This window comes from Mustela putorius, unplaced genomic scaffold, assembly GCF_011764305.1.
Source record: "Mustela putorius furo isolate JIRA1106 unplaced genomic scaffold, ASM1176430v1.1 tig00003988_pilon_pilon_pilon, whole genome shotgun sequence".
NCBI classification, from domain to species: Eukaryota; Metazoa; Chordata; class Mammalia; order Carnivora; family Mustelidae; genus Mustela; species Mustela putorius.
In genome coordinates, this window is record NW_025422127.1 from 9,392,883 (window position 1) to 9,407,397 (window position 14,515).

General features: G+C 44.1%; 2 protein-coding genes across 2 annotated transcripts in view; both read left to right on the plus strand.

The window, feature by feature from the left end:
• The window catches only part of NANOGNB (NANOG neighbor homeobox), a 39,755-nt gene extending 30,454 nt beyond the window's left edge, over window positions 1-9,301 (plus strand). The window contains exon 4 of the mRNA XM_004766741.3: window positions 9,157-9,301. Coding sequence (XP_004766798.3) covers window positions 9,157-9,301 — 145 coding nt within the window. The remainder of the gene's footprint in view (window positions 1-9,156) is intronic.
• A 19-nt stretch (window positions 9,302-9,320) lies between these two features.
• On the plus strand, window positions 9,321-14,239 carry NANOG (Nanog homeobox). Its single transcript, XM_004766601.2, has 4 exons — window positions 9,321-9,658; window positions 12,066-12,331; window positions 13,080-13,166; window positions 13,303-14,239. The coding sequence occupies exons 1-4, from the start codon at window positions 9,508-9,510 to the stop codon at window positions 13,729-13,731; spliced, it is 933 nt and encodes a 310-aa protein (XP_004766658.2). The 5' UTR covers window positions 9,321-9,507; the 3' UTR covers window positions 13,732-14,239.
• Window positions 14,240-14,515: the final 276 nt, after the last annotated feature.

The window sequence follows — 14,515 nt, forward strand, 5'->3', positions numbered from 1 at the left end:
TATTTATTTATTTATTTTTTAAAAAGATTTTATTTGGGCGCCTGGGTAGCTCAGTGGGTTGGGCCGCTGCCTTCGGCTCAGGTCATGATCTCAGGGTCCTGGGATCGAGTCCCCCATCGGACTCTCTGCTCAGCAGGGAGCCTGCTTCCTCCTCTCTCTCTGCCTGCCTCTCTGCCTACTTGTGTTCTCTGTCAAATAAATAAATAAAATCTTAAAAAAAAAAAAAAGATTTGGGGCGCCTGGGTGGCTCAGTGGATTGGGCCGCTGCCTTCGGCTCGGGTCATGATCTCAGGGTCTTGGGATCGAGTCCCGCATCAGGCTGTCTGCTCAGCGGGGAGCCTGCTTCCCTCTCTCTCTCTCTCTCTCTGCCTGCCTGTCTACTTGTGATTTCTCTCTGTCAAATAAATAAATAAAATCTTTAAAAAAAAAAAAAATTTTATTTATTTATTTGAATAAATAATATTTATTTATTTATTTGAATAAATAAATATTTATCTATTTATTTATGCTGAGCAGAGAGCCTGATGCGGGGCTCGATTCCATGACCCTGAGATTATCACCAGAGCCAAAGGCAGAGGCTTTACCCACTGAGCCACGCAGGCATCCCAGTTTTGTTTGTTTTTAAAGATTTTATTTATTTATTTGACAGAGAGAGAGATCATAAGCAGGCAGAGAGGCAGACAGAGGGAGAGGGGGAAGCAGGCTCCCTACTGAGCTGAGCGCTTGATGCAGGGCTCAATCCCAGGACCCTGAGACCATGACCTGAGCCCAAGGCAGAGGCTTAACCCACTGAGACACCCAGGTGCCCCAAGTGTTAAGATGTTTGGTTTTTTTTTTTTTTTTAAGATTTTTATTGGGGTGCCTGGGTGGCTCAGTGGGTTAAAGCCTCTGCCTTTGGCTCAGGTCATGATCCCAGAGTCCTGGGATCAAGCCCGGCTTTGGGCTCTCTGCTCTGTGGGGAGCCTGCTTCCTCCTCTCTCTCTGCCTGCCTCTCTGTCTACTTGTGACCTCTGTCAAATAAATAAATTTTTTTTTTTTAAATCACTCATCCGCAAAAAAAAAAAAGACTTTTATTTATTCATTTGACAGACAGATATCACAAGTAGGCAGAGAGGCAGGCAGAGAGAGAGGGGGAAGCAGGCTCCCTGCCACGCAGAGAGCCTGATGCGGGTCAAGATCCCAGGGCCCTGGGATCAGGACCTGAGCCGAAGGCAGAGGCTTTATTTAACCGGAGCCACCCAGGCGCCCCCCCAAGTGTTAAGTTTTGTATAATAAGTTTCTTTTAAGGGAAGAAAAGTTGTGGCTTTGCTCTTACAGCTATAACAGGCAAGGTAAGTGGGGAATATGCTTTTGTAATTCTATTTGTAATCTCTATCACAGCAGTTTGATGCAGTTCATCTTGATAACACAGGTAAATTCAAAATAATCTATCTCCCAGAAGGGCCAGAAAGATTAAAGTGGACTCTTTTAGAAGAGCTTCAGGCTCACTGAATTTAGTTCAACGGACTTGAGGCAAAGAGCATTGTTGCTTTTTAAATATTATTCTGTATATTACATTGAAATGCAATTTAATATTTAAATGTAAGGAAATGGCTCCTACCCTCTATTTGCTTACAAAGGCCAAGGTCTCATTTAAACCCATTCTTTCATTCTTTCATCAACAAACAAAGGCATGCTAAAGAATCACCTGGAGAATTTTTTTTTTTAGATTTTACTTATTTATTTATTTGAGAGGGAGAAAGTGCACGAGGAGGGGCAGAAGCCAAGGGAGAAGGACAAGCAGACTCCATGTTCAGTGCAGAGCCAGACCCAAGATTCAGTCCCACAACCCTGAGATCATGACCTGGAGCTGAAGTCAAGAGTTGAACATCCAAGTGAGCCACCCAGGTGCCCCACCTGGAGAACTTTGTCAACAGATCCCCTGTCACCCCCTCCAGAGATTCCTATTCAGTATTTCTGTGGTAAAGCCCACCCATTTGTGTCCCGAACAAGCTCACAGGTGATGCTGATGATGGCGGCCTATGGTCCACACTCTTCTAGGGCTAGGGATACTACACTGAACAAAACTGCCAAAAATGGGGGTGCCTGGGTGGCTCAGTGGGTTAAATAAAGCCCCTGCCTTCAGCTCAGGTCATGATCCCGGGGTCCTGGAATCGAGCCCCGCATCGGGCTCTCTGCTCAGCGGGGAGCCTGCTTCCCTCTCTCTCTCTCTGCCTGCTTGTGATCTGTCTCTCTGTCAAATAAATAAATAAAATCTTAAAAAAAAAAAAAACTGCCAAAAATGAAAATAACTGCCCTCACAAAGCTTATCTATGTATTTCATTTTATTTTTAAAGATTTTATTTATTTATTGGACAGAGAAAGAGATCACAAGTAGGCAGAGAGGCAGAAGCAAGCTCTCCGCCGAGCAGAGAGCCCGATGCGGGGATCGATCCCAGGACCCCAAGAACACGACCCAAGCCGAAGGTAGAGGTTCAACCCACCGAGCCAACCAGATGCCCCATCTATGTATTTTAAAGATTTTTATTTTAGGGGCGCCTGGGTGGCTCAGTGGGTTAAGCCGCTGCCTTCGGCTCAGGTCATGATCTCAGGGTCCTGGGATCGAGTCCCGCATCGGGCTCTCTGCTCAGCAGGGAGCCTGCTTCCTTCTCTCTCTCTCTCTCTCTCTGCCTGCCTCTCAGTGTACTTGTAATTTCTCTCTGTCAAATAAATAAATAAAATCTTAAAAAAAAAAAGATTTTTATTTTTTTAAGTTATTATTTATTTAAGTAATCTCTGCACCCATCATGGGGCTTTAACTCAAAACCCCAAGATCAAGGGTCACAGGCTCCGATGACTGAGCCAGACAGAAGCCCCATCACATTGTTCATATTTTAACAAATTTTTTTTAAGTTTATTTATTGATTTTAGCACTCTCTACACCCAACATGGGGCTCAAACCCACAACCCTTAGATCAAGAGTCACACATGCTTCCCGCTGAGCCAGCTAGGCATCCCTTAGTTTATATTTTAGTTGTAGGTAAATAGAAGATGATAGACAGATGACAGAAGATATAGATAGATACATGATAGATAGCCTATATTGTCCAAGACGGTGACAAGAGTTATGAAGAAAAATCAAGAGGAAAAGGATAGGGAGCAGGAGACATTACTGTGAAGGTAATATTAAAGATGGAAAGGAGGGCGCCTGGGCGGCTCAGTCAGTTGAGCGTCTGCCTTTGGCTCAGGTCATGATCCTGGGGTCCTGGGATTGAGACCCCACATCGTGCTCCTTGCTCAGCAAAGAGCTGCTTCTCCCTTTCCCTCTGCTCTTCCTGCACTCATGCTCTCTTGTACACTCTCTCTGACACACATGCTCTCTCTCATAATCTCTCTCTCAAATAAATAAATAAAATCTTTAAAAAATTAAAAAAAAAAAAAAAGATGGAAAGGAGGTGAGAGATCAGCCTGGAAGGTTTTTTGGGGGAGGGACAGATCAGCGAGAGATAAGAGTGACCGCAAAATCCCTGATTCGGGAGAGCTTCTAGGAAGGGAAGGTCAGTCGCAGGAGGGTGGAGAGGCACAAAGGTGACAGGACAGAGGTGTTCCTCCCAACGTGAGAACACTGAAAGAGGATTTTGAGCAAAGGAATAGCTTAATACCACTTGTCTTCATACAAATTCACTCTGGCCAGTATGTGGAGACTACTTTAGGAAGGCTAGGGTGCAAACAGGGAGACCAGCTGGGAGGCTGTTGAAATCATCCAAGGGTTGGATGGTGGTGTGGAGAGAGTGGTAATCTTGGAGCGGTCAGAAAAGATCAAATGCAGCTTAGGTCGGCACACTTGCTAGAGGTCACAGGTAACTTCAAGTCCCCAGCTCTCCTGTGACGTGGGCAATAACACAATATATAAATATTCCTTAAAAGAAATAACCAGGGGCACCTGGGTGGCTCAGTGGGTTAAGCCTCTGCCTTTGGCTCAGGTCATGATCCCAGGGTCCTGGGATCGAGCCCTGCATCGGGGTCTCTTCTCAGTGGGGAGCCTGCTTCCTCCTCTCTCGGTCTGCCTCTCAGCCTACTTCTGATCTGTCAAGTAAATAAATAAATAAATAAATCTTAAAAAAAAAAAAAAAAAAAAGAAATAACCAGAGGCGCCTGGGTGGCTCAGTGGGTTAAGCCTCTGCCTTCAGCTCAGGTTGTGGTCTCGGGGTCCTGGGATCGAGCCCCACATTGGGCTCTCTGCTTGGTGGGGAGCCTGCTTCTCCCTTTCTCTCTGCCTACTTGTGATCTCTCTATCAAATGAATAAATAAAATCTTTAAAAATAAATAAATAAAAATAAAAGAAATAACTATTTCTTGCTACTCTGCTGGTTTTCTAAGCCCTAGTTCATGTGATCAAAACTCACTCCAAGAACTGAAAAAAGAAACACTGGAGGACACAAAAGATTAAAAGAAAGAAGTAACTGGATTCAAGATATATTTTGAAGGCACAGTCCACAGAGATGGCATTAAGGTTTTGGCCTGAGCAACTAAAAAGATGGAATTGGCACACACAGAGATGGAGAAGACTATAAGATGAACCCATCTAATATTTCAATGTTAGTTTGAAATACTAATTTTGTGATGCTTTTTAGAAATCCAAATGGGGATGTGAGGTCATATGAGATTGTGTTTGGGGAATAGGTCTGGGATAGACATACATTTAAAGGTCAAAAGTATATGGGACGCCTGGGTGGCTCAGTGGGTTAAAGCCTCTGCCTTCGGCTCAGGTCATGATCTCAGGGTCCTGGGATCGAGTCCCACATCGGGTTCTCTGCTCAGCAGGGAGCCTGCTTCCCTCTCTCTCTCTGCCTGCCTCTCCATCTACTTGTGATTTCTCTCTGTCAAATAAATAAATAAAATCTTTAAAAAAAAAAAAAAAGTATATAGTTAGGGGGGCACCTATAAGCATCCGACTTAAGCTCAGGTCATGACCTCAGGGTCCAGAGATCCAGCCCGGAGTCAAGTCAGGTCCTCAGGGCAGGCTCCACCCTCAGCAGGGAGTCTGCCTCTCCCTCCGTCCCACCCCTGCCTGGGCTCTGGGCTCGCTCACTCACTCTGTGCCTCTCACAATAAATAAAATCTTTAAAAAAACCAAAACATATCGATGGTATTGAAAGTCATAAGACAGGAAAATCACCAATATAGTGAGTGTGGATAGAAAAGAGGTTTGAGGGGCGCCTGGGTGGCTTAGTTAGTTAAGGGTCTACCTTCTGCTCAGGTCATGATCTCAGAATCCTGGGATCCAACCCTGCCTCAGGTTCCCTGCTCAGTGGCAGTCTGCTTCTCTGTCTGCCCTCTCTCCACGAATGTGTGTGCACTCTTTCTCAAATAAATAAAATAGAGGGAGGGAGGGAGGGACGGACGGAACGGAAGAAGGAAGGAAGGAAGGAGGGAAACAGGAAGGAAGAGAGAGAGAAAGAGGGAAGGAAGAAAGGAAGGGAGAGAAGGAACAGAGGAAGGAAAGAAGGAAGGAAGGAAGGAGAGAAAGAAGGAAGGAAGGAAGGAGGGAGTAAAGGGAGATCCCTGCTCAGCAGGGTGCCTGCTTCCTCCTCCCCCGCTGCCTATTTTGTGATCTCTCTGCCAAATAAATAAAATCTTTAAAAAATAAAGAGAAGAAAGGAGAGGGTTGAGAACTAAGCTTTGGTACACTCTTAACTTTTAGATGTCTGGGGATGAGAGGAACCAGAAAGGAGACAGAGAACCATCAGGATAGCAGGTGGAACACCAACAGAGTATAAATTAAGGAAAGGAGGTTTAATTCAAAACATACAGTTTTGGGGGCGCCGGGGTGGCTCAATGGGTTGAAGTCTCTGCCTTCGGCTCAGGTCATGATCCCAGGGTCCTGGGATCAAACCCCACATCAGGCTCTCTGCTCAGCGGGGAGCCTGCTTCCCCCTTCTCTCTGCCTACCTCTCTGCCTACTTGTGATCTCTGTCTGTCAAATAAATAAATAAATATCTTTTTTAAAAATGCAGTTTTTGTTTGTTGTTGTTTGACTATTTCTGGTCACTTTATTACCTCTCAGGTCTCGTGACCATATTTTCCAATAACCCATTATTTTCTCTAAGACACTGACTTTTGCCTTTGCCGAAAGTGTTCATTTTCCGGAATTTGCTTCCCTACACTTTCAGCTTTTCCATCTCTGCTCAATCAAAAATCCTCCAAGAAGTCTTCTCTGATTGCCCTCCCTGGCCACACCTTCCTTTGTTTGTTCTCCCTCAGCATCTAGTGCACATGTCATTTTTGGTTTTTTATTTTTGGTACTCATCACACGACATTATAATTGTCTTTTGGTCTATTTTGATCTACTCAATAAATTGCTAGCTCCTCAGAGAAGATGTTGTTTAATTATTTCTTTTCTCTCCAGCACAAGATAGGCACTCGTGAACTATTAGTTAAATAAGCAATAAATGGTTCCTAGCCTATAAATGTTAAAAATCACTAAATATATCTATAAACACACATACGTTTGTACTTAAGGGACAAGAAACAGCTACTTATAGACTGGATTTATTACGTAGAGTGAACGTAAAGAAGCAAGAAATAGAGGCAGAAACTTTTACGAGAATTAAATGAAAACAGGTGACCGCCTCCCAGTTTGGATTACACTCAGGTAAACTCAAATGGACAATGGGTGAAGAGTGAAAACAACGATAAGTCGATAATCAATCCGATGATCCCACCAGTGATAAATTAATAATAAGTTTGATAATTCCACATTTGATGAGTACACTATGCCTGAAAATCGAGGGGCAGCAAAGTCTATATTAATACGCATCATGACTGTCGCTTCCTGACAGGTCAGTAATATCTGATGCAAAGCTGGGACACCTGTGTTCCTAAAAGATTCCTAAATGCATTCCTAACATGCATTTCTTAACTTTAAGTAAGGAATAAATTTTTTCTGAAAAATATTTTTCATTTTTAATATCTAGTGCTTTTTTTCTTCTCCTTTCCGGATTATGCTCCTTGGAAAACAAAATCTAAAATCACTTTTGCATTTGCAGGCCTGGACTCTACTTGTAACACAGCCCTCCTCCACCCACACAGCCCACCCCGACAAATCCAAGGTCTCTGACACCTTCCTAAGCATTCTCTCAACCTTATTCAAATTGCTTTCCTGGGCAAAGAATGTAGTAAGTTTGCCTTCTAGCTACCAGCCCCCTTCCCTTTGGTCTTTCACTCCAGAGGCTCTGACCCCAGATACAATGAGACACAGGTGGGGGGATGGGAGGGAATTTGGCCCAGGCTTTAGGCGAAGACCCCCGTCAGCAAAGAACAAAGCTTCTGGGACCTGGGGTTTAGAGAGCTGCGGGCTTGGTGGCCTTGACGGCACTCGTTTACCAACTGTGCTAACTGAAAGCCAGGAAGTCAAGTTTTCTTCTTTTTTGTTTATTTTTACCTCAGTTTTATTGAGACGGAATTGACATATGGCATTGTATTAGTTTAAGGTGCACAACACACCTTAAAGGGACTTAAGGGACTGATAAACGTAAATGTTGAAAGTAGATCGCCACAATTCGTTCACTCCATCCATCCCTCACATTACCCCTTAAAAAAAAAATCATACTCTATCTGTAATGAGACAGAGACTGTCTGCCTGAACCCAATGTATTTCCACCCACCTCTTCCTTGAAACTCTATTTTTACTCTTCTCCCTTCCAGAATGATGGTCTGAGAAGACAAAGAAAAGATTACAGAGAATTCGATCTCCGCACTTTGGTCCTGGGACCCCTCCTAGGCTCACAAATTGGCATCCTTGAGTTGAGAACAGAAATTGTTAGGACAGCAAAGCCAGCAGGTCTAGGTGGAGACCCAAGGAGCAAAGCGCATGCGAGGATTAGTCTGGCTTGCACCTCCGAAAAAGATAGAATTAAATTTGCTAAGGGTTTACTTGGAGGAGTAGGAGACTGAAAAGAGGAAGAAATCTTAGCTTTCTCGAATATTGAATTTGAGAGTGGGGAGGAAAATTGAATGCTGCGAACTGTTATCTTTGTCTATAAATATGTTTGTGCTGAAACCCAACCATAACAACTGGTCCTTTGGAAAACATATGGAAGAAACCAAAACGAAAAACGAAAAAAACAATTTCAGAGTGGGGATGGAGTGGAGTTGCAGGACATGGCAGAAATGCCAGGCCAGGGAAAGAAAAGTGGATTTAAAAAAGAGCCAGAAGGGGAAAGAAAGGCCGGAAGAAGATGTTTGCTTAGGAGGGTCCAACAGAAATTCTAAAAGGAACTGGTCACAAACGCTTTGGCAAGACCATTCACAGGAATATCATTTGCTCAGGGAAATGTTCTTCTTGGCCTCCCTCTTTCCAGGTCAAGAAGTTTCATTATTTTACATCCAGGAATGTCCCAGATAAAATTAGAAAGGGTGCCCTCAATCTATCATGTTGTTTACTGGATTAAAATAATAATCGCAACAAAAAGGTAGTTTCGAACTTGGAGATCATGAGCATAGGATAAGGATAGAATTTCTCTTAAGAGCCCCGATTTGTAGGTGATGGGTGTTAAGAACTATTAGGATTTAGGTCTGTATTTTCTTTACTTTTTACAGCAACACAGAAAGGCACAGATGACGAAACTGAGCAACAGGTACATGAAAACCACTTATAAATTTCCCATACTGATAGCCTAAGTGTAATTACCTGCAGGCACCAAAGTCAGCGGCTACAGCTCCTTTCCTCGGGCTTTTATTAAAAAGGAGACAACAGTCCTGGGGGAAAGACTTGCCCAGCTCTGCGTCTCTCTGAAAGTTAAAAAAAAACAAACCAAAACAAAACAAAACAAAAAAACAATGAGAACACCTTGAAAACAAGTCCTATTTTTAATATCAACTGACACCTTAGCCAACACACAATAAGTGTTTTATTGTGACCTTAGGGGGACTCGAAGAGGAAAACCAAGCTCCCTGGGCGAAGCTTTTGCCAGCAGTAGCTCCATTTGGAGACCCTAAGGGGTCTTAAATCAAGGAATTAATTGTTCTAGTGGAAGATTCGATCACCTTAGGTAGCCTTAGGTGCATCTCTGATTTGAAAAGATGGAAACGTGGCGAACCCAGAAATATTTAATTGTTGGTCTTACTTTTCCTCTCGAGGTCTCGGGGGCCCCCGTTTTCCCGTTCCCCACCCAGTCTGGACTACCCTGCCGCCACCTTTTACATGACAATGGCCTTGGTGAGACTGGCAGACGGGATTAACCGAGAATTTCCAAGGGTGTGTGTGGGCGTGGGGCTGCCAGGAGGGGCGGGTCTGAGGATGGCGGAGCCTTCCTTATAAATCTAGAGCCTAGAGAATCTTCACCTTTGACTCCCTTGGGCTGCTTGGCTCTTACCCTTTCCGGGGTGACCTCCTTCATTCTGTCTTTCTCATACTCTTACACCTGGACGTCTTTCTATTTCTCTCGGCTCTTCCACCTGGATCCAGAAGACTGGGCCTACCTTACAATCTTGCTCTTTCCCCCGCTCTACCCTCAACTCCCCAACATGAGTGCGGACCCAGCTCCGCCCCAGTGCCGGTCTGGCCCCAGACCGCCCGGGTCTAGGGACTCTTCTCCAATGCCTGAGGTTTGCAGGCATGAAGAAAATTACGCGTTCCTACAAATGTCATCTGCTGAGACGCCCCACGCGGAGACCGGTAAGGCAAACGTGAATCCTCGGAAAGCTGATCTTGAGGGAACGTGAAGCAGGAGGAGGGTCACGGTCCTTCGTTTCCCTCGTGAGCATTTGTAGGCCATTCATACTAGCAGGTGTCCCCAGTGAATCCTCTCGGCACCTGTCTCGGTTGTAACTTGGTAACGGGAGCCCTTCCACCTGTCCCAGGTTGTCAGTCGAGAGACGAGGGCCCTGGGGTGCCGGCATCTGGACCGTTCACTGCGTATTTGAGCGAGGAGGGGCCTAGGCACTGTGGAAACGCAGATGTGCCGGAATAAATGAGCTGATCGTCTTAATCTCGCGGTGCAGAGCGCACGCAGTAGGGATGTCACTGCTAGAGCCAGAAGTCCTGGCATCGCAGCTGGGGGACGCGGGGAGCTTCTGAACTTTCTTATTAGTCTTTTTCAAGGGAGTGCCAGAAGTGGCGTGGTAATTGTGAATCTCGCCTTCTTGAAACGTTTTTGCCTTTGTGCGACACCAGTTATCGCCTCTTCTCCCACTCCTGAGCTCTGCGAGTTACTAACCCGGGCAGTTCTGAGTTCCTGGGAGCCTGCTATGCCCATGTCTCCTACATGCCGGGGAGATGTGCATTCCATTTTATGGTAGCTAGTTCTAGGTTTACTCTGCTGACAGAGTGGCTAGAGCCCAAATCTGAAACTCTGGTTGGCTTCTAAATGATGGCTACAGGTGGAACAGGGGGGGCTGTGCTCAGGACACTGTAAAGGTAGTACTTTTTGTAAATCAGGCAGGAGTTGTTGAAAATGAAAATGTAAATTTTTACCATTTTTTAAAGACTTAGGGTAAAGATAATTAAGATTTTAAAAAGTTCTTTTCATGATGATTGCCCCTAAAATTAAGCTGTGCGGAAGGAGGAAGTAGGCAACTACTTTAATGGAATGTTAGATTTTAATGTTACGCTGTTTTCCTAAACTTCGGGTTGATGTCCTTTCATAATTTCAAACTTTGGAAGTAAAGTGCTGAGTCGTGAGAAACAGCTTGGGTATGAGCAAGTAGATGGAAGCAGGTGGGCATGCCCTACTTAGCAAGCCAAGGGCAAGTTTGTAGAGAGAGTTGTTAGGAGATGCCCCACCATAGTCCTTGGTCTAGCCCCACTTTCTTTCCTTCTAGATCTACTTAAAGGAAGCATAAGATTGTGAATTTTTGCCCCATACAGGTTGTCTTTATTCCATGACAAGTGAAATTGAGCATGGGGAATAAATACCTCTGTGCAATTAAGAGTTTAAGAGGCTACCAAATATAGGCAATATAGGAAATTCATTTTTACTTTATTATTTTTTTAAAGACTTCATTTGTGACACAAGCAGGGAGAGTGGAAGGCAGAGGGAGAAGCAGGCTCCCTGCTGAGAAAGAAGCCCGATGCAGGATGCAGGACTCGATCTGAGGACATGACCTGAGCCACTCAGACATCCCAAAGAAATTTTTAGTTAGTAAGTCGATATACGCAAAGTCCTGGTGCTAAGCAATTTTCTCTGTCACTTTGCTTTAATCAATGAAGGAACTCCGTGAAGGACAGAAATACTTTCGGAAATGTGGTCCCAGAGCTAGTAAAGGCAGAGTTTGTACTGAAACTGAAGCCTGTCAGAATTCTCAGTTCCTGCTAGTCCTGGTATTTGGAACTGGGCAGTGGTAAACTGTGGATTTTATTTTATTTTTATTTATTATTATTATTTTTAAAGATTTGTTTATTAGACAGCAAGAAAGGGAACACGAGCAGGGGGAGTGGGAGAGGGAGAAGCAGGCTTCCCGCTGATCAGGGAGCCCAATGGCTTGATCCCAGGACCCTGGGATCACGGCCTGAGCCGAAGGCAGATGCTTAACGACTGAGCCGCCCAAGTGCCCCTAAATTGTGGATTTTAGAGAGTCCCCAGAATCTGATGTAAATGATACGACTAATTTTACAGAAGGGAGTCCAGTGATCATTCCCAACTTTCTAAGCAGCCACAGTGTGGGCTCTGGAGCATTAATTTGCAGTAAAAAGCTTTTGTCAAAGAGGTTCGAGGGGGCTCCTGGCTGGCTCAGTTAGAGGAGCATGTGTGACTCTTGATCTTGTAAGTTCGAGCCCCATGTTGGATGTAGAGATTACTTAAAAATAAAATCGTTTAAAAAAAAAAAAGTTTGAGTCCCACTCTGCTTCCCAGCAGGTGAGCTATTGGCCATGTCCACTGGATGTGAAATGGCCACAACTAGGATACACTTACTGGGTTGGCATCATACAAAGGTGAGCCAAGTGTTCAGGGTCATGGAGGAGTTTTTATTTACTACCTAATTCTGAGGTTGTGAGAACTTCAAAAATACTTTGGAAACAATAAATTTGTGAATATGATTTAATCTTCGGAAAGTTTCAGAGAAAAATGTTTTATTCCCGACAGTGTCTCCTCTTCCTTCCTCCGTGGATCTGCTTGTTCAGGACAGCCCCGATTCCTCCACCAGTCCCAAGGTGAAACTACCGCCCACTTCTGCAGAGGAGAGAACTGGGAGGAGGGAAGACACGGCCCAGGGCAAGAAACAGAAGATCAGGACAGTGTTCTCTCAGACCCAACTCTATGTCCTCAATGATCGATTTCAGAGGCAGAAATACCTCAGCCTCCAGCAGATGCAGGAACTTTCCAACATTCTGAACCTTAGCTATAAGCAGGTAAGGTGTGTTTTGCTGTCCTTGCAGTGACAAATAAAAAGTCTTATTTGAAGGGAAAAAAAAATTTATTTGCAGATGAGCAGTACTAACATCAGTGTGCTCTGTTTGTGTGCCCCCTACAAATAATTTTATTATAAAAGTGGGATCTTGATAACATTTCATGAATGACTTTCTTTTTTTTTAAGATTTTTATTTATTTAGGAGCACCTGGGCGGTTCAGTGGGTTAAAGCCTCTGCCTTTGGCTCGAGTCATAATCCTGGGGTCCTGGGACCGAGCCCTGCATTGAGCTCTCTGCTCAGCAGGGAGTCTGCTTTCCATCCTCTCTACCTGCCTGCCTTTTGCCCTGCTTATGATCTCTGTCGCATAAATAAATAAAGTCTTTTCTTTTCTTTTTTTTTTTTTAATTTTTATTTATTTATTTGACAGAGAGGACAGAACGGGGAGGGAGAGGCAGTCTAGATCCCAGGACTCTGGGATCATGACTGAGCCAGAGGCAGACGTTTAACCAACTGAGCCACCCAGGCTCTCCTCATGACCAACTTTAAAGCCAACTAACTTGAGGGGCTTTTGACATTCATACACAGAGCATTGTTTCCAGATTGCAGAAAGGACTCTAGAAGTCTCCATTTTAGGTAATTGTGCTTGTTAGGGGGGGAAAGACGTTAACAATACTGGTACATGCACACTACCAGTATTTTATATTTTCCTGTCACTTTTTTTTTTTTTTTTTTTTTTTTTTTTTTGTAGGTGAAGACCTGGTTCCAGAACCAGAGAATGAAATGTAAGAGGTGGCAGAAAAACCATTGGCCAAAGGAGAGCAAGAGTGTGACTCAGGTAAGGGGAAGCTTTTATTCTCTGGTTTCTTTTCACTGACTTCTTAGTTTTGTTTATTGTTAAACCGGACAACCTCTGCCACAGACAATTCTGATTTCCCTCCAAGCTTTTCAGGTAATCTGCCATTCCCTTTCAGAATAGCACAGCAGCCACGGAATACCCAGCCTTCTACTCCTACCACCAGGGACACCTGATGAACACTTCTGCAAACCTTCCAATATGGAGCAGCCAGACCTGGAATAACCCGAATTGGAGCAACCAGACCTGGAACAGCCAATCTTGGAGCAACCACTCCTGGAACGGCCAGTCTTGGAGCAACCACTCCTGGCCCAGTCAGACCTGGTGCCCCCAAGCTTGGAACAGCCAGCTCCACAGCTGTGGAGAGGAATCCCTGCAGCCCCAGATCCAGTTCCAGCAAAATTCCGTCAGCGATTTGGAGTCCCTCCTAGAAACTTCTGGGGAAAGCTATAGTGTAATACAGCAGTCTGCTAAATATTTCAGTACCCAGCAAATCATGGATTTGTTCCCAAATTACTCTGTGAACATCCAGCCTGAAGATGTGTGACGACGAGTATTACTTGATCTTGGTTTGGGCAATGGCTGTGTCACGTCTCCTAGATTTTGTCTTTTAGAGTCCTGTATCTTTGCCTTAAGATTGTATTTCCCATTATTCTCACTGTATCTATTGAAGGGGTATGATTGGAGTCAAAGCTCTCAGTAGCATTGGCTGTGCACAACATGGAACAGGTGTTTCTGGCTGTAGCTAACTGGGTACAGTCCTACTGTGGGTATCCTCAGGCTCTAGAATCTAACATCAAGAATAGGAAGTAAAGATACAAAGACCTGTGATGAAGGATAATGGTATATTTTGAGATTTTGAGGCTTTCTTGTTAACAACCTTAGTTTTTAATGGTGAAGGGTAAAACTAAAATATGCTTCATTGATTTCCTCTGCCTCTTGTGAGGTTTTACTAGAACTGTTAATTCTAGTATTTGTAGAAAGATGTTTTGTATTTTAACATATGATAATAGTACAAGTTTGGCTGGTTGGTGGATAGGTTTAAATACAAATAAATAAAAATACCCACTTTACCCTTTGTTGTCTCTACCTTGATTTTACCAGTAGTACAGTGAGTAAAAATTGGACTAAAACAGGGTTTTTTAATTTAGTTTTTAAATATTTTATTTATTTGGCAGAGGGAAAGGGAGAAGTAGGCTCTCTGCAGAGAAAGGAGCCCAGCCCACCAGAGTAGATCCTAGAACCCTTGGGATCATGACCTGAGCAGAAAGCAGATGCTTGATGGACTGAGCATCCAGGTGCCCAACATGGGTCTTTTTTTCTTTTTTTTT